At 48.8% G+C, this 20,828-nt stretch overlaps 1 protein-coding gene across 1 annotated transcript in view; it reads right to left on the reverse strand.

The window, feature by feature from the left end:
• The window catches only part of tanc2b (tetratricopeptide repeat, ankyrin repeat and coiled-coil containing 2b), a gene marked incomplete in the record, with an annotated part of 130,887 nt that overhangs the window by 59,274 nt on the left and 50,785 nt on the right, over positions 1-20,828 (reverse strand). Inside the window, 2 exon segments of the mRNA XM_030339719.1 lie at positions 7,331-7,510; positions 12,416-12,484. Coding sequence (XP_030195579.1) covers positions 7,331-7,510; positions 12,416-12,484 — 249 coding nt within the window.

Below are 20,828 nucleotides of genomic sequence, written 5' to 3' on the forward strand. Positions count from 1 at the left end.
CGCATCTTGTGATCAGGCGTGGATGCACAATATGGGATGCTTTTTTGTCTTACTGTAAAGTTTTAATTGGGTTTAATGATAAAAAAGTAACAAGGGCGAATATGTAGGTACATATAAAACAAACCCGCTGTTTGGAAATACAATGAAGTTATTATGGGATGCAGACCGTGGAGCTCAGCAATCAAGGTATTTCACGCATTGCTCTCATTATTGTAAGCAATCATCATTATTGTCAGCACAACAAAGCCGAAGGATTTCATGAACACTTGATTGACTGATAAATGCGTGAGAGTGGGAGAGAGAGAAAAAGTGTGGGGAAAAAACACAAAAGGTCATATGGCTGAAAAGGTGCTGATTTTAGGTCAGAATGCCAGCCATCTGATGTTCCATCTTTAACCGTCAATCCATAGAAAAGACTCTAATTGCATTGATTTGCTACCGGTAATTAAGGGAAGGCTGTGAAAATCCATAGGGAAAATGTTGAAATAATGCTTCTAAATGTTTCAGAGAAGGGCAGCAGATAAATCAACCCCATTACACGGCGAGGAAAAACCCCCAAGCAAATATTTTCTTTGTCAAGGAACAATAAGATCTCCCTTAAAAACGCATGCATAGAACTATCATCGCGGAGCTACACTTGTAAATCTCGCCTATTAAAACAAACAGTTTAGAAACGGCCCACATTTGGATGTATCCTGCCTCCAGACACGACGCAGCAGGAGGGGATAATAAAAAGGCGGCTTTATTTAAACAACTCCAGCAATTCTTCCTCTGATATCAACAAGACGTATGCGGAAAAACAACCGCTACTAAACACCCTCAATGAAGACGGCTCGAACTGCATCGACATTCCCTTGGGAACAAACCGGACGATTTCACATTTTGACAACCCGTTCAAATTCTTGCAATGTAGATAATTACAGAACCATTCTGTAAACACAACAACGATGTCTTGCATGCAAAGAAACCAAGGGAACGCCCCACGGAGCGATGCAGAGTGGATCTGGCACCAGAACCAGCACCAATCCCTCCCGGCCCCCAGTGACCCGGCCCCGGCCTGGCTAAGCAGCGCTCCCTCATGCCCTAGCTCGCGCACGCTCCTCCAATCTATTCACAGGTCGGCCCGGTGGCTTCTGGGAGCCTCCACAGGGAGCCTCCACAGGGGCAGTTGCGGGGGGATTAAATCAGAAACTCATTGATTTCCCCCCCCCCCTCCCGAAAGGTCAGATCTTTCATAGCCGTTTCACTGCAGCAGGGCCGTGGGCTTGAATACGACCCGACCGGCCCTCACTCCGCCGGCTCCCCTCGAGGGGCAGGACTCAGGTGGGCCACCAGGGGGATCAAAGCTCTGCACAGGGCTCTGCTCGCCGCTGTAATCCTCCACTGCTCTGCACTGCTCTCCTCTGGTGCCATTTTCTCTGCCCCCTCTCTCCCCCCCTTTCTCCCCCCCCTCTCTCTCTCTCTCTCTCTCTCTCTCTCTCTCTCTCTCTCCCCCCCCCCTTTTTCTCTCTCTCCCCCCCCCTTTTTCTCTCTCCCCCCCCCTTTTTCTCTCTCTCTCTCTCTCTCTCTCTCTCTCCCCCCCCTTTTTCTCTCTCTCTCCCCCTCTCTCTCTCTCTCTCTCTCTCTCTCTCTCTCTCTCTCTCTCTCTCTCTCTCTCTCTCTCTCCCCCCCCTCTCTCTCTCTCTCCCCCCCCTCTCTCTCTCTCTCCCCCCCCCTCTCTCTCTCTCTCTCCCCCCCCTCTCTCTCTCTCTCTCCCCCCCCCCTCTCTCTCTCTCTCTCCCCCCCCCTCTCCCTCTCTCTCTCTCTCTCTCTCTCTCTCTCTCTCTCTCTCTCTCTCTCTCTCTCTCTCTCTCTCTCTCTCTCTCTCTCTCTCTCTCTCTCTCTCTCTCTCTCTCTCTCTCTCTCTCTCTCTCTCTCTTCGTTCTCTCTCTCACTCTCTGTTGTTGGTTCGTTCTCCCCCCCTTATCTGGTTGCTCATCACCTTCTCACTCTGCCTTACCGGATACCTCTGGTATTTTGGCATCCGGCCTGAGATGTATACTATACAAACACACACACACACACACACACAGACACACACATGTACACGTAACGAAGCACACGCGCACCACTCCCACACAGAGTCCTGGCACCGTCCTGCTGTATGTGGAGGGGCGCTGGGCTGAATTAATTAAAGGGTGAGAGAGGCTGTGGTGCTTGAGACCACGGCCAATCTGGCTCCTGAGCCTTCTTCAGAGGCGGACATTGCCCTTCTGAGGACTTGAGGGCAAAGCGGAACCCGCACCGATGGCATAAGCGTCTGGGTGAGTTCAGTGAGCGCGTGGACCCCCGAGAGGTGGTGACGTCGGTGAACATGTGTGACCAGCAGAGAGGACATATGATGGGGCCCGTAGGAACGCTTCGATGCCAACGTAAGCGACAAGCGAAAGATTCCTTTTAATGCATTCTGTTACATTGATTGTTTAAAATTAGTTCATTCAATCTACACTCGACCTAGGTGCCTTTTCCTTGGCTCCTCCAGACAAGAACACCGAGTGGTGCTGTTGGAAACTTCTATATTAGAAGTTTATTGAAACTGCATGAGCTGGTGCGCCATCCAGGAGACCTATCTGTCTGTGTGTGTGTGTGTGTGTGTGTGTGTGTGTGTGTGTGTGTGTGTGTGTGTGTGTGTGTGTGTGTGTGTGTGTGTGTGTGTGTGTGTGTGTGTGTGTGTGTGTGTGTATGTGTGTGTGTGTGGTGATGGCTGGTTTAACCTGTGCACACTTATTCCTCAGTGTGCAACAGGTGTGCAGCCTCAACCAGCGCCAGAGTCCAAACAGTCCGACGAGGGCCAGGTGAGGCTGGCCCTCGAGGGCCAGGTGAGGCTGGCCCTCGAGGGCCAGGGGAGCCAGGTGCAGCTGCCTGAACCGGAGTTATAAAATAATAAGATCGTATTTTATTGATCCCTGGCGGGAAATTAGAGGAAGCAAGTACAGGAAAGTGGCGCGTAGAATAATGAAAATCTGTAATAAAGTGGCATTTTAATGAAAAAGAAAACAAGTATATGAAAAACAACAGCTTAGACGGCTCACTAAACATAAAGCTTGCTGCTCCTAGTCTTCAGTATACTGGCATTAGACGCCAGCACGAGGTCCTAGACTGCTCCCTGCTGCATTAAAGACTACATAAGATTCAGATAACATTGCGGGTAACACAGATGAGCCCGCTGCATCAATATTTATTCAACAAAACAGTGAACCCACAGACAGAAACAAACCCAGCGTGGCTGCTTTCATGTGTATTAATTGAACCAGGAGCTGTTGAACAGGTGCAGCTGTTCAGTGAATCATCAGAAGGCCCCGTTACCAATGCTTCAAGGCCCCGACCTTTCAGCGGTGTGGATGCCTTGACCTGGAGCCGAATGATTATGGCAAGCCAGTAGTGAATCCATGGCGATTAGAGGTTATCCGTCCAGGGAAGGTTAAACGATGGAAGACTCAGGGTTTTCTGAAATAATGGAAGTCTCGTGGTTTTCTTGAAGACCTTAGAGATCTTCAGGTTTACCCCTCTAATCCTTTGGCTTTGGCAAGATGCTTCGTGAAGCAGAAGAGAGCTGTGTTGCGGTCGGAGAGTCAAAGACATTACGTCCTAATGTCCTTTCCTAACCTCTTTTCCTTGACCTCGTTGGAAAACGTCAAAAGGTCAAGGAAAGATGTGAAGGAGGATTCTTAGGAAAAGACAACTGCATTGCTAAGAGACTTCACATAGACACAGGGATACGTCATTATACAACGGCGTATTTTATGGATGCGAGTCTGCCTTGGTGAAACTATGGTCTACTAAAAGTACATTTTAGATACTTTGCCCTGTGCGCTGATTTACGCAGGCTATATAAACGTGGACAATACAGTGAAGAATCAAACTTTATTCCTACAGTTCGAATGAAATAATAAAAGGAATATGGGAAACTAAATGGTTTTCACATTGATAACTGTTTCTCACACTCAAGGCATTGTGGGACGTCATTTTCTCTTCCCTTTCGTGAAGGACGGTCCATTGTAACCTACATTGAAAGAGATAAGAAAGGAAGCATTGAAGGCCCTTTCCTCAGCTTAAAGAGAACCGAACGGCTCGTATCATGGCTGCAACTTAAATACTTCCGGGTCATTTCAGTCGCATAGGAACCTTCCTCAGCGAAAAAGACTAGACATATTTATATATATTTATATATATATAGACTGCCCTGGACATGTACAATAGAGCCTTTCCACAGAGGTTCAAAAACACGGGGTAACTACGGAACTGTTACATTCACCTTCCAGGGCACAAGGTCCACGGTCCATGTGTGTCATCTCCACTAGTTTTCAATCTACTTCCCTTAGCCTGGTCCATACAAAGAACAGACCCATAAATAGTATGATGAGTGCCACGTGTGTTTGTCCTAGGTGGATACCTCTGTGAAAGGGTCCATCCTTTACCACTATCAATCACGTGCTAAGTGACTGAGAATAAATAAGTTACATTTATCCAGGATTTATGTGAAGAGACCTGATGCACTTTACAAACCCGAGCCGGCAGAAGGACGAGACATTATCAATTCTGCCGTCGTTCCTCAACAGCAGTATTTATCAAGCTCATTTTGAAACAATTGGTGTGATCACACACAGACACACACCCCAGGCATACACACGGTGTAATTAACAGGGATGACCTTGCAAAGATGGCTGCCGACACCCTGAAGGGGTGGGGGGAAGAGAGAGAGAGAGAGAGAGAGAGAGAGAGAGAGAGAGAGAGAGAGAGAGAGAGAGAGAGAGAGAGAGAGAGAGAGAGAGAGAGAGAGAGAGAGAGAGAGAGAGAGAGAGAGAGAGAGAGAGAGAGAGGGACAAAACACATGTTTTTGCTGGAGGAAAAACTCCCCAGTGGTCTGAGAAACATCATTTCCAAGCCTTTAAACTGCCCTTCTATGAAATAAAAAACAAAAACATACAGAAACTCCTCCGGCCTGCTGGAACTCGTCAGCACCACCACACACAGCGCTGAGAGATGGACACAGATAGATATGAACACACTATTTGTCTCTCTCTGTGTGTGTGTGTGTGTGTGTGTGTGTGTGTGTGTGTGTGTGTGTGTGTGTGTGTGTGTGTGTGTGTGTGTGTGTGTGTTCGTCTGCGCGCGCGCACATTCTCCCTTAAAAATCCTACAGTTTGGAGAGCACAAGGCGACGAAGAAGAGAACCTTTCCCCGTGATGTAAGAACCATGAGCCTGGCGATGCAGAGGAAGACACTCCATCATCATAGCAGCATCCTGGGGGCTGGTGCGCCCTAGTGGCGGGGGATGGTTAAATTAACCGTGAATGAACACCGGGAACAGCCAGGCTCAGAGCTGCCACCGGGGCTCAGGACGGGGCCTTCAATACCTCCTCGTCTTGAAGCCGTCGATAAAAAACACTCTTTGATTGATGGATGCAGGCAGCGTCGCAGCGTCGTTCGTGTGTTTTTGCTGCAGGCTTTTCGAAGAGCGAGTCCACAAGATGGTGATTTAGAGAAATATGGAGTTAACAACAACGCCATCGTTGTCAAGATGGGTATTTAGAGCAATATGGAGTCTGCAACACCTTAACAGTATGGTTATTGAGACCAATATGGAGTAAACAACAACATGTTTTCAAGATGGGTATTTAGAACAATATGGAGTGCACAACAATGCCATAGCAGTCTGGGGTTTACCAGATGGGTTTTTAGAACTATACAGAGTACACAGCACCATTACAGTATGTTTTTCTTTTTTATGGCTCACACCCCACAGCCAAAAATTACAAGCCGGGAGGGAGACGGAGAGAGGCAGAGGGGAAGAGAGGGAGAGAGGTGAGGGAGAGAAAGAAAGAGAGTCAGAGAGAGAGAGAGAGAGAATGAGAGAATCAGAGAGAGAGAGAGAGAGAGAGAGAGAGAGAGAGAGAGAGAGAGAGAGAGAGAGAGAGAGAGAGAGAGAGAGAGAGAGAGAGAGAGTGAGTGAGTGAGTGAGTGAGTCAGAGAGAGAGAGAGAGAGAGAGAGAGAGGGAGGCAGAGGGACAGCAGAGAGAGAGAAAAGGAGGACGAGAGGGAGGAAAAGAGAGAGGGAGAGAGAGAGAGAGGTGAGGGAGAGAATGAGAGAGTCAGAGAAAGAGAGAGAAAGAGAAAGAGAGAGAGAGAGAGGGACAGCAGAGAGAGAAAAAAGGAGGACGAAAGGGAGGAAAAGAGTGAGAGGCAGAGAGAGAGACAGAGAGAAAGATTGAGAGAGAGGTTGAGCGAAAGACAGAGAGAGAGAGAGGCAGAGAGAGAGAGAGAGAGACAGGGAGAGAGCGAGAGCAACTCCAGAGGCATTGTTCGGCCATATTTTTCCACATTCTCCCGAGTGTCGGACATTACTGTGGCAGGAAATGATTAGTGGCGGTGGGGAAGCAAAGAGCAGCACAACAGAGACGACCACAAGCTCGCAGTCCGCTGGCCGTTCCCTGGCAGCGAGGCCTGTCAATTAGGTAAGCCCGTGGTGATTAGCTGAATTGAAAATTGCAGACCTAGCCTCCAAGGGCTGGCTCCCGGCCTGTCTCCGGGCATTTACCCGGGATAAGTGCTCAGGGCTACGGGTGATAATTGCTTATCAGCGATCGGTGGGATGACAACACAAAAGCATTTCCCCTCGCCCGACACTCCAGGTCACACACGTGATAAAAGCTGTGCATTTTTTAAAGGCACTCTGTAAGCATGGGCTTACGGTCCTGCAGGGCGTGCAGCCGGGAGTGTGGACGGGCAGACGCTCTCAAGATGGATTCATATTCGACCCAAATCGCTGTGGTGTCTGCCTTCAAGGTTTCAACAGAGCGCTCTGAATCTATTCAAAACATTGTGCCCAGACAAAATTGCACCTTCTCCCCTTACTTTGTTGTTCTCGTCGTACAAAGCATGTGCGACAACAAAGCGTCTGTGCGCGCGCGCGCGTGTGTGTGTGTGTGTGTGTGTGTGTGTGTGTGTGTGTGTGTGTGTGTGTGTGTGTGTGTGTGTGTGTGTGTGTGTGTGTGTGTGTGTGTGTGTGTGTGTATATGAGTGTGAATGTGGGTATATATGTGTGTGTGTGTGTATGTGTGTGTATATGAGTGTGTGTGTGCATGTGTGTGTGTACATGTGTTTATATGTGTGTGCGAGCTGCGCGGGCGTGCATATGTGTGTGCGTGTATGCGTGTGTGCACGTGTGTATGCGTGTGTGTATGTGTTGGTCTGTGTTCGTCCGTGTGTATGCGTGTGCGTGCTTGCGTGCGTGTGTATTCCCGACGTGACCACGTCGAGGCCCCCTCTAGGGGGCGATGCTGAGCCCTACCTGTGATCTTCTTCACGGGCTGCAGGCGGACGTTGACGGCCTGGTGGGCCAGCAGGGGGGAGGAGGGCAGCGAGCGCGACACGCCCTCCATGATGCGGATGTGCTGCATGCCCTCGGTCATGGACAGGGGGGGCACGCCGTAGTCTCCGTCGAAGGCACAGTCACTGTCTATACTGCCACCTGCAGGATGGGAGGGGGATTACACCATGAGAACGCTGGGAAGAGGAGACTACCTTTACATTTACATTTAGCCAACGCTTTTATACACAATGACTCATAATAAGAACTTTTATCGCAAGAAAGAGAAACATTAATATATCGCTGTCGGTGCAGTAAGGATCCAACCTGGCTCTCGCCAGATGAATTTCGTTCCACCTAGCTCAACTCCTCCATCTCGGATCGCTCCCGTTCACCCGTTGGGCGAGATTTGGGCACCATATCGAATGGTAGAGCCATCAGGACCGCCGGGCGGGATTTTTATACATGTGACGTAGCGGCCGGAGAAGCGACGTCACATCACAATGGCGGCTGGCATCGAGGAAGCAAGCGTCAACATTGATGCTGCTATTTCATCCGTGATGTCCAATCTAGCAAATATTCTTCCTTTAACAGAACATCAGAGAACGGCTGCGTCTCTCTCATCAACGTAACGGGTTTGTATTGATGCGAGTGGTTGAAGTAGCACGTCAATAAAGATGACGGACAAGTGGTTTATCCAATCATATGCAAGGATTTTTGACGAGGCCCAGACTTCTAAAACACCTCTCCAATGGATTGATCCCAGAAGGATGAGTGGAGCTAAGGGGAACAAAGAGGTAACCTGAAGGTTGTTGGTTCAATCCCCGGCTCCTCCTAGCCGAGTGTCGAGGTGTCCTTGAGCACCTAACCCTGACTGTTAGCTCCCGACGAGCTGGCTGTCGCCTTGCATGGTTGACTCCGCCGTCGGTGTGTGAATGTGTGTGTGAATGGTGAATGTGAGGCAATATTGTAAAGCACTTTGAGTGGCCAATGGTTAGAAAAGCGCTACATAAATGCAGTCCATTTACATTTATAAGATGCTACAAAATGGTAAACACTATTTTTAGGAGCCTGGGACGTACAACACGCAATACATCAAAATTTGATAAGAGGGTTTTGGGGATGTTAAGGGGGGAGGCTATGCAGAGTCTAGATAAACTCTGAACTAGGGGTACAACGTTTGCAAATACCCCCCAATGGGCAGTGCAGCATTCATGACTAACTTAATGTTAAATATACACGTTAAGGTTAGCTACAATGGCACAATGTCTAATGCATCCCACACAATGGCCTTTTTAAGCAGTGCTTAAAAAGCTATGCTTCAAAATAGCAAAGCCGTACACCAAACCCAGTAGCTAGCCACACTCTAATATAGAATCGCCATCTCTTCACTCCTCGATCAAAACACACATCATATCATTCTTGGTATGATCAAGACCCTAGAGTTTTTGGTTCATAGTCATATAATTATATGGGACTGCTCATCACGTCGTACATGCCATGGACTCCCATCGTAAACAACACTGGTGATACTCATAATAAGCCATTCATTACTGTAACGGCATCGCCGCGGTGTGCAGGGCTGGTATGGTCGTAAGGGGAAGCAGCCTCGCAACAGGCTCCACACTGCCCCCCCCCCCCCCCCCCCCCCCCCCCGGTAAACAACAGCTTTATTAAAGCTGCGACTAACCACCAGAAATGTCTCGCTGTATTGAACAAAATAGTGCACAGTCATGGCCGACAGTAAGAGTTTTGTTACAGGGAGAGGGAGAAAAAAAACGGACTCCGAACAATGGAACAAAGACGAGTGAAGTTCACCCACTCAAACGAAAATGCCAGTCAAAATGTGTTCTTTTTTACCCTTTGTCTCCCTGCGTCTGAAGTCCCATGCACAGCCAAGAGCTCGCGGACACACACGGGAACACACAGGCACACACACACGTACACACACACACACTCACACACCTCTTTTTACTGGTGAAGAACTACCATCCACAGCTCTTTGTGACGACTCCATATCCATTTAATTATTTTTCACTTAAATCGCTCTCCCGGCGCCGACCGGTCGATTCCCGGCAGATTGTTACTGTTGAATCAACTGGTCAGGCAACGCGTCTCACATCAGATCCGAGCCATCGCGCGGGAGCCTAGAATCCATTAACAGCTACCGGTCTGTGACAAGCACGTATGAATAGGTCTGAGACGCTGAGAACAGATGGACGGACAGTCAACGTCAGCACCATTTCAGAGGAGTTCCTCGACTTTGTTTCATTGGGAATGTCTGAGAGTTCGGGAAACACAAGTAGTGTTCAAGGCCGTGTGTGAATACATGCCTAGAGAATGTGAACACTGTTTGCCATTTGAAAAGTGGTCTTGGGCAAAACAATAGCAGCACGGAGACACCACAGGTTGCAGGAGCTCATCTATCCTGCGTGCGAGTTATTATTTTCTCCAGCGAGTAAACAACTCTCTGCATCACTGTCTGTCTGTACGTCGCATTCATCTCTGGCTGTTACCCGTCCTTGTGCAGATCGCTCTGGTGCCAGCTATGCACCTGCCTATCAATGGACCCCCCTCATTTTTGGGGGGGCTACACCAGCCATTCAGGAGGCACCCCTTGTAGCAACGCAGGTTCGATTCCCACCTGTGGTCCTTTGCTACTTATCATCCACTCCATTCTCCAAACAGCTTACTTTCACTCTTTCCTGGCATGACCACAAAGGCTCCAAAAAATCCCTTTCAAATATAAATATTGAAATAAAACGTGCCATTTCGCTTAGCCACTTAAAACGGTATTCATCTAAAAAATAAAAAATAAATAAAGCCACTGTTAAATGTCAACAGTTCAGAGTCCTTTTTTCCCCCCTGCCGTTGCCATTTGACTGTTTTCATAATGACATTTGCATAGCGAGCAGCTTTCTGATCCTCGCCATGTTAATGTGCACTCCACTCCCCCTCTCGCCCCGTTCCCTGCAGCATCTTCACCACGACCGCCTCAACACGTCGTCCGTCCGCACCGACACCAACACGTCGCTCGTTAACCAATCACACGACTCGCGCCTGACTATTAAGAAGCGCATGCAATTACCTCCAGTCCCTTGGATGATTCTATTTCGCTTTTTCTTTTCTTTAAGCTGTCAGGTACCATTTGGCGACACAAGCCTCTCTTGGCCCCAGCGTGCGAGTTTTTTCTTCCCAGCTAGTGAGCGGCACAAACAGCCACGTACAGACGTGGACGGGGAGGGAGAATTTATAATTGGCCACGGCGTCCCTGTCAAGCGCTGCCATTTGTTCTATTGATGTTATATCCGTCGTTGTCGTTGTCCCCTCGCTATACACTACAGCCCGGAGAGAAGCTCAGATCGAGGAGACTAAATTACAGGAAGGGGAATGGTACCATACACCGAATGGCGTCCGTACATTGTCAATATGACACCGCCTGGAAACGTCACACACACACAATGACCCTCTGTGAAGTCTGGGGGGGATATCTTACATCTTCAAATAGGAGCCTGCAGGAAATGGGTGAAATATTATAATCATAAGAATAATAATAAAAAGTAAAGGCTATCCTGAAATAATAACACTTGTGGGTGAAGTATTACTATTATGAATATCATCATCATTATTATTATTATGACAAATTTTTCAAACATTGTTTTGACTAGCTTTAAAGTACCCTGCTGAGCGAACTAACTTGTTGACCTTCTGCTCAAACTATTCATGACACAAAAATTCCTAGCCGGCAGTGCAGTGCGATAGAAGACACAGCTTCGAGTTCCTGGTGGCTTCACGCAGAAAACCCTCCACAGGCCATATAGCCCTGAGCTATTTCTGCCCATGCCCGTCCCGAAGCTCCTGACCGACCCGATAAGAGGGGGTTAAATGGGCCGGAGCACGGAGGTCGACGCAAAGACCTTCAACATGGTCTTCGCCCCCTCACATCCTTCTATATCACAATCCATCTTCTACTATCTTCTACTTATAAAACTTTACAGAAAGATACTTCAGAACGAAGTACATAATGTACATTAGATGCATTGAATACAGTTTTGAATAAAATAACACATTGTAAGTAATACATACATGTATTGTATATATATTAGAGCTGTCAAGCGATTAAAATATTTAATCGTGATTAATCGCATTAATGTCATAGTTAACTCTAATTAATCGCGATTAATCGCAAATTATTTTTCTATGCTAAATATCCCTTGATTTTTTTGTCCCATAATTCTTCTCATTTTAATTCTCTTATCAACATGGTGAAGTGCATCGGCTTGCCTTGTTCAAATGATTTTTTATTGATAACAACATTGGCATATACACTGATCAAAACAGGACGATACAAAAAAAGAGCCTATAGTGCAATTAAACGACTGCTTTGAACAAATGTCATTTGAACATAGCAGTCAGGCTACTGCTTCTTTGTTTTGAGCCAAAGAAAAAAAAAAAAAAAAAATTTTTTTTTTTTTTTTTTATAAAATAATTACGTTAATCGCGCGATAAAAAATTTAACGCCGTTAAATTTGGTTTGCGTTAATGCCGTTAATAACGCGTTTAACTGACAGCTCTAATATACATATATATATATATATACATAAAGTTCAGCCCACAAATACAAACAATACGACATACACACGTACATAAACATTTAGTTATCTGAATGGACTCTGACGATAGATAAGGTCAACAGAAGTCTGCCGATATTGACGCCGTTTTGTTTCCCTCGTCATTGTTTGTCATTTCCAACTAAACAATAAAAAATATGATTCAATTAAATGAATGTAATTAAATGAGCCAGCGTCCGGTTGGCATGTGCATGTCTGTGTGTGTGTGTGCGTGCGTGCGTGCAGAGGTCTGTTTCTGTGTGTGTGTGTGTGTGTGTGTGTGTGTGTCTGTTTGTGTGTCGGTGCATGTGTATGTCTGTGTGTGTGTGTGCGGAGGTCTGTTTCTGTGTGTGTGTGTGTGTGTGTGTGTGTGTGTGTGTGTCTGTCTCTGTGTGTGTGTGTGTGTGTGTCTGTGTGTCGGTGCAGGTGTGTGTGTCGGTGTGCGCACGGTGCTCACCTTGGCCGGCGTGGCTCAGCGGGTGGTCTAGAGGCGAGCGGGGGTCTCCAGGGTCCTCGGTCCCACCATCTGCAGCCCAGGAGCAAGAGAAGGACAGAGACAGGGAGTGAGCGCGGCGGCGGTGGCTGCGGTGGCTGCGGTGGCTGCGGTGGCTGCGTTGGCGCTGGCGTCTGCGCTTGCAGCGCGGCGGGGGGGCCGTGAACCCCCCGCCGCGCCGCGGAACGCCCTGCTCCCTCAACAGGGAGGTCGCCGACCCCACCACCCCAAGAACGGTGCTGACACAGAGCCCCGCGACGACGCCCCTCCGCCCGGGGCCCGCCCGGGGCCCGCCCGGGGCCAGGCGAGACCCCACCGCCAGGCTCCACTTCCTCCACCGCCGTCCCGCCGAGAGGACACGGCGGCGGCGGCGGCGGCGGCGCTCCCCCTGCCCCGTCGTCGGAAACATCCGCAGCTCTTCCTCCCCCGTCACCGCACACGCTGAGATCCCCTCCGGCCCCCCGAGACCCCCACGCCCCAGCCCCCGGTGCCTCTGCGCGGGGATGGCTGCCGTCGGCTAACTGGTCCCAGTGGCTCGGCGATCAGGGGCGATCTGCGGCGCGCGGGGGGGTGCGTGCGGCTCACCCCTGTGATCTACACACGGCTAACGAGATGAAGATCAATGAGGCCCGGGGGAGCCGGCCGGCCGGCGGACGAGGGGCGGGCGGAGGGGACGGGGCGCTCGCTGGGGCGTCGACATCCACACAGCCGGGGCCGTGCCTCTCTTCTCTGGCTTGTGAAGGGCGGCGCTCTACCAAGGGGTGCTTCCAGCCGCGCCTTGATTTATACCCACGATAAATGCTCCCCACTGCGGCGGGGTCGACTATTCATTTAGCTCCGGCCTGTGGGCTTTTATTTTTTAAACAATGGCTTCAGATGAAGACGGACGCCGCGCTTGTTGTGCGACGCTGCAGGCTCTTTATCGCCGGGGAATGTGTGCTTTGGCGAGCCCTCCCGAGCTGTGCTTTAATCAAATATCCTCCATTGTCAGCACGGACGTACACAAACAGCCGTCCAAAGGCTATCTCCCCCATCTCAAATACACACACAGCGATGCAGTGTGTGTGTACGTGTGTGTACGTGTGTGTACGTGTGTGTGTGTGTGTGTGTGTGTGTGTGTACTTGTGTGTGTGTGTGTGTGTGTGTGGCTGTTGACACACAGCTGGATAGATTGGCTGGGCTGGCGGAAAGATCAAGCTTGTCAATAGTCCGATAGAATAAGCCACAGGGCAGAGTCGTGGGAGAATTGGGCCACTCAGATTGACACTGATCGCGGAAAAAATACTCGCTGTGGAGGTAAGGGTGCCATTGTTCACAGAGTCAACCCTGGGGTCGATCCGACACAATGAACTCTGCTGTTGGCTTTCAGAAACACCAACCTGGGTGAACTATTCGTAACTTGCTGTCATTAAAACATGTGCGATTGTTTGCAGCCAATCTTGAAACCCGAAGAACTCTCTCTTTCCGCGACACCAACAACAACGATAACAATAACAACAGCCAACTGAGATCCTTTCAAAAATAGTCTGATTTCCTGATTGGCTAAATGGTAGAAAAATCAATAGCGGCCTCAGATAAAAGACGTAAGTAGGCTATGTACGTCACTTCCGCCATGAGGAGGGAAAGAAATTATCACACACCGACATACACCCACTTGACAAAATAGATTTGGCACGGCTCAGGCCTCTGTACTCATTATAATGGCTTCACAGATGAAGTACGGAGCAGTGTGTTGATGACTAATTTGCCATTGTAACTTTGCATTCTCTGCCACCCATTGTGATGATGTAAAACATGACAATGAAATCATTTATTTTGCAAATGGATACGGGCATCCGCTCTTAATGAGAGAAGAAACAAGAGGGAACGCAGGATACGGCTACGAGACACACATCGAGGTCACTGGAACTGCCCTTACGAAACGTTGATTTCAAATGCATCCACCCACAACAACAACGTCTCCGTGATCAGTGCTTTGCTTCGGTTCAGGGCCAAACATGGTTATGCATTGATGACAGCCCAGCCAACAATGACGGTTTAATCTGTTCTACTTCTTCTATTAAACCACCAGAAGTGTTTACTGGTCGTCTCTTCAGTGCATTTAAGCTGCTCTTTGCAAAGGGGCTCTACTCAGGCCAGCTATTGCTTTGTGGTTACCGGTGATCTGTGGGGCAGCCAGAACATCTGCAGTTCATTGTGCCTCAAGACGGATCGATGGCCTATTAAGCAGCGAACATGCATTGGGAGGACCCCATCGCTGACAGAAGACCAAGACATGTTTTCATCCCAACCGCGAGGACCGATGGAAGCCATCAGGCGAGCTCTTTTAAACTATCTGTCAAGCGGGCGTGCGGTCAACAGCCACACAGACGAGATGGAGTGGGGGTTGGAAGGGAATTAAACTCGATACTAAATGTGTCTTATTTGTGCTCGCTTCAAAACAGTACAAAGAGACCACTTTGGGAGAAGTCTGTTAATCGTGATTGGGGCTAAATTGGATGTAAAAAATAAAAAGTGTGCACTAATTGTCAAGATAAATACTCAACCATTTGAGGTGGACAACTCAGTGTTACGAGAGTACGTCACTCGTCCGCAGGGTAACAACATTTGAGTAAAACACCAAATGTCAAAAGTGACGACGGAGACAATGTCTTCAGATCTGATCCACATCATCAACATAAAAGTGCCATCGCAAGTGAAGGAAGAGAACAGAATGTCAAGGTCTCCATTTGACTAAAGTGGAGGACGTCAGTGAGTGGAATTAGAGACAAATGCCTTGCAGAAGTAGTTTTAGAACTCACTAGCCTCTTTTGTCGTGGGAGGAAAAGTACAATACTGAAAATAGAAAACTGCCGAGGCCACCTCAGAGCCCAGAGAGTGTGTGCATTAATCTAAAGTGTGCTTCACTTATTGTTGTCCAGTGTGTCAATGTACATTATGTGCAGCCATCCTTGAAAGGTCTGGGAACAGCACGGCTTTACACGCTGGATCATGCTTTGAAATGCTGGAGGTAAATACCAGTAAATCAGACGGAAAAAACTAAATGGGACTTTGCAGGAACTATTACAGTAAAACATGCTGACATTCTTCAGAAGACCGGAGCCCACACACACACAAACACAGAAAGTAAATTTTCGATGTCGTATAGGATTAGTTTCTGTGTCAGGGTACTCTGATGTATTCGTTCCTAATGGCTCCATGTCTTAATGTGTGTGGTATGCTTGATTGTGTGTTAAAAAGCTAAAACGACCAAAGGCTTCATCACTACACTTGACATGTAACTCAGCGGTTCACAAACCCATGAAACTCTAAGGTTTAGGGCTACTTTAACATCTAAACAATATTCTTTCGGCCGAGTAGAAAAATCCCAACAGAGCTTGGGCGATCTCACACCCAGACGTACAACATATGCTACACCGTAGAGATAAACTCTTCATTTACATCAAGTGGGAACAAAACACGGAGGCAACTTCGCACGCAAGCACATGCTAGCATACAATGAAAACAGCAATGAAACTCAGAAAAACAGAAAAGAAACCTTGTTGTGGTCTCAAAAATCCCACGGCTTGAAACACAAACACACACAAGACTGCTGAGAGAGATATTTCCAACTGCTTACTCTCGCAGCCGGGTCTGCTGTACAACGGGAAGCTGTGGGTTTTGACATTCTGCCAGGAAAAGACAATAGGACACTGCTTTGATGCACAGAGTGTGTGTGTGTGTATATATTTATCTGTGCTTTTGTGTGAATGAGAGAGAAAGATCGAGAGAGAGTGGGTGAGAGAGAGAGAGAGAGTGAGAGATAGAGAGAAAAGCCACAAGAGGTACGTCAACTAGGCCTCCGTGTACCTTCCACACTACCACGTCATTCCAGTCTTACAAACGACAATTATTTGGGACGTGCTTTCGATCCACATGTCTTTCGGTGTCCTTGCTGACCGCGGCCCGATGCGTCACGGACCCAGTGAATAGAAACCGGGCGGCCATTTAAGACCCCGTTAGCAGAAACACAACCAAGGTTTAGGAAATTGGAACCAAGTATTTCTCAACATTGTGTTTGAGTTTGGCTTCGTACTTCCTCACAGACGGCGACAGCTGGGGGTAAAGTCCTGAAGCTGTTTTTTCCACACAGGCCTTCAAAGCAGAAAGGGGAGCGCAGGTAGTTACTTTTATTGATAAGCGGGGGGGGTGGGGGGGTCGCTTCACAGCATCCGAAGGCCAGAGCTAGAGAGACGACTGACGCAGGTACACGCTAAACAAAAGACAAGCCAGAGGAAGGGCAAGTCTTCCCTTTAATCACGGGACTAGCCTCTTTATTTTGAACTGTAATAAACGCGTCAAGTCCAGGCATGTTTATTTGTTCAGCCCATTCTTTAGAGCTACAGAAAAAGAAAAAGAAGGTATTTACCGGCCCCCATTTTCACTGACAATTTGATGGTACCTACGACACCACAAGCCCCAACATGGGCACAGGAGAACTCCCGGGAAGGCATTTAGCCTGATGGCGATGTGTCTGGGAAGAGTGTGTTGTTGGTGTTCAGTCACTAGCCACGATAACCTGCCTGCTCTGTCCCTCGTGGCCGCTTCTAAAGGACGCACACTGCCTCGCACTGTCGCACAACAGCCCTACATGCACACACTAGCACGGCTACAAGGTCAAACCATTGATGTCGCAGGAAGTCCAGTAGACACCATTTCAAAATGTTTTGCCAAAGTAGGGGTCGACATCAGGGGTTACTGCGACTGCAGACTGACACGGGCCGCTTTATGTGAGACTGAAAACAAAAGGGCACATTATTTTCACAGATTTTCGTATTCAAACCCCTACAGGGTTGCGGTGGGCTGTTTGGGAGAGGGGGGGGGTCCACTGGTCGGACCTGCCAGGCTTCAGCAGTATTAGCGGGAGTGACAGTCCAAAGACAATGCTGTCAGCCCCCATGCAGTGTTACCTTGAACAAGAAGATGGAGGCCAGCGGGGACAGTTTGTGACTGGTTCCTAGTGGAGAACGAGTGGGGGATCCGTGAGAAAGTCCCCCCTAAGGGAGTGGGGACTGCATTATGCAGGTGCTCTGCTTGCTGCTGTTGTTACCAGACTTGTCTTGCAGGACGATTGTGAGAAGGGCGAGTAAGGGGGGGTGGGGTGAGGGAGTGTGTGTGTGTGTGTGTGTGTGTGTGTGTGTGTGTGTGTGTGTGTGTGTGTGTGTGTGTGTGTGTGTGTGTGTGTGTGTGTGTGTGTGTGTGTGTGTGTATGTTGGTGTGTAAGGACAGGAGGGAGAAAAGGCAGAGAAAAAGATATGGAGGACGGAGAGAATATGGGAGAAAGGTGATATAAAAGGGAGAGAGAGCGAGGGGAGTGTGTGTGTGTGTGTTAGTGTGTGTGTGTGTGTGTGATAGATAAGGTTCGAAAAAAGAGAAGTAGATATGGACGACGGGAGCGGAGGGGGGGGGGGGGGGGGGGGGGGTGGAAAGGCCAGTGGAGAGGGGTGAACGCCTGAAGGGGGGGGAAGGGAGCGGAAGGGAGTGAGGGAGGGAGTGAGGAGATAGCAGAGCCAGCAGTTTCACCAGCCGATAACTGCAGCTGCATGGCCAACGCCCCGACTCCACTCTGGACCCACCGTGATGCCAGGGTGGCCTGCTCTCAACAAGCCATGGCAAAATAAACACAGCGAGGCCACCAGCAGAAACAGACCAGTGCGCGTGTACGTGTGCATGTGTGTTTAGAGACTTTGTTGAACCTAGCACCGTCTTCCACCGTATGCCAGCCGTGTAGCGAAAACAGGGCTTAACGAAGCTCATCCACCTCCAACATACACCTTGTGTATACACAGGCGAAGAGCAGGAGAAAACCAAACACTTGGAGGCTGGGCGTGGGGCTCTCAGAGTGAGCCTTCGCGTCCGCTCGGAGGGGTGTGTGCAGCAGAAGACTCGAGGCACGTTCACACCTGCGTCGCCTCGCTCCTACCACAGGAGAAATTCATTTATAGAGGCGGTTCTCTTGTCATTGTCCCGGCAGCACCCAGGGACAAAGTACAAAGACCTGAGCAAACACAGAAAACCGTTTTGTTGAGAGGGAACGCACTGGAAGACGCAATTTAATGTAAAATAAACTCGAATCGGACTTTCGGGCTCACAGGCCTTCAACTCGCTGTGGTCGGGTGTGTCTCAGAGTTGAAGGTACAAAGGTACTAACGTCATGAAGTACGGACTGTTTACTCAATAAAATACTAGAGTAGAATAGAATAGAATATGCTGCAATTGTCATTGTACAGTGTACAACGAAATTGTAGCAGCAGCCAAGTAGACACACAACATAAAAATAGCAAGTAAAAGTTCAAGGCAGTAGTGCAAAGTTTGCATAAAAAACTGATGAATCAATGATATGTACAGTGCTTTACAATTATTGCACATTGTCCTCACAAACAGGATGTGAAATGTGGAAGGTCAGAGCTCAAACGTTGCCATTTAAAGCTCACGGTAGAAGACGGCAAAGCAAACAATCTGAAGAAATGTTTACTGGAGCTGCAGCTCATCTGTTATGCCTGCATATTGGTTTTCGCGGCGCCCATGGCGAACGCTTAATCAATGGCCCTCCTCCTACTTTGTGCAGGGCATCAGCCTGGACAATACCGTAAGGAAGACAGAAGACCGGGCGGCCGGGCCGGCTCTACAGAGGCCAGCTCATTCTTTCTACTCTATGAAGAAACTGATGATCGCCTGGAGTCGAACACCAAATGTAAACAAAGAGCACGTTGTGTGTGTGCCGCCATTTCTGCACTTCCCCGTCGCAGATCGCATTCATGGTCCCCAACGACTTTAATCCACCAATCATCAAATTAACTGCTCATTAGGGAAGACGAATTGCGGTGGCAAGGGACAAGACATTACTCTTTAAATATTAATGTTTGGTGTTTTTAACATTATGTTATAATCGTTGCGAGTAGGCCTTGATTTTAAATGCAACGACTCAGCAACAAGAGGATGGCTATAGCTGTGTTGCTATATGAAAAAAAGCTATGTATATTAAATAGACACACACACAAACACATCCGCGCGCGCACGCACACACACAGTATAGAATACTCGTACAAATCGACACATACATATATAACCATTAACAATTACATTTCTGGATAATCCTTAGAGTTCAGTTGCGGTAAGGTATCACATTTTGTTCCCATGTATAGAAGGTGTGGTAAATGTGCCATAAAGTGATCGCTATTGCACATGCCCGGCACAGATCCGGCCCAGGAACAGGATGGGGCAGTGGAAACCCTCCCTTCACCCACTTGAACACGGTATAGAGCCGAACTGCAAGTGCTACTACACGTCCTCCCGTATGCACTCACTAGCTGCCTGTCGCCTCTCTCTAACCAACGTCCATCTGCCCCCACCATCCTAAAAAAGCCTGCAACCCTTTGACCCAACCCCCCATCCAACCCACCCACCCACCGTGTCAGGTCTGGCCGGCTGACAGGCAGTTTGAGAGCGAGGTGAGGAGGTGCTGGAAGACCCCCAGTGCCTGTGACGCATGCGTGCCCGACCGAGTGCGTCAGGACCCTGGCTGGCAGCTCCACGACTCAGCGTGGTCCTGGATGGATGGAGGTGTGTGGAGGAACAGAAAGGAGGGAGGGAGAGAGAGAGAGAGAGAGAGAGAGAGAGAGAGAGAGAGAGAGAGGCAGAGAGAGAGAGAGAGAGAGAGAGAGAGAGAGAGAGGCAGAGAGAGAGAGAGAGAGAGAGGCAGAGAGAGAGAGAGAGAGAGAGAGAGAGAGAGCGAGAGAGAGGTAAAGTGAGCTAGTGCGTGTGAGAAAATAAAAGAGAGAGGGAGAGAGAGAGGGTGCGAGAGAGAGTGAGAGGCACTAGAGCGAGCGAGAGAGAGAGAGAGTGAGAGATTGAGTGTGAGAGAGAGTGAGAGGGCGATAGTGAGAGCGAGAGAGAGAAAGAGGGAGAGCGAGCAGGTGCGTGTGAGAAAAAAAAAAGACGACCAAAACTGAGAGAGTGAAGGGGAAGAAATATGCCTCACCTCCTACACGGCCGGCACTGGGTGCCGAGAAAAGATGTGTCGCAGTACCGAGTGGGTGGACTCCGGGAGAAACACATAAAGAGAGCGAATGTGTAATGTCTTTTTTTTCCATTTTTCTTTATTTTTTGAAAAGGAAGAAAGGAGGAAGAAACGCACAAAATAAAGAGTCCCAATCAAACACCTCGAGGCTGCGTCTGACACACCACTGTGGGGTTACATCATGGAGATGAGAAGGGAAGAGCGCGCGGCTGAAATAACTCAACGGAAATGGAAGCGTCAACGCCGCTTTAATATGGCAGTATCCCTGATGGGAGGAGGGGGGGGAGGGGAGGGGGGGAGGGAGGGAAGGAGGGGAGA

This window comes from Gadus morhua, chromosome 18 (assembly GCF_902167405.1).
Source record: "Gadus morhua chromosome 18, gadMor3.0, whole genome shotgun sequence".
In the NCBI taxonomy this organism is placed as follows: domain Eukaryota; kingdom Metazoa; phylum Chordata; class Actinopteri; order Gadiformes; family Gadidae; genus Gadus; species Gadus morhua.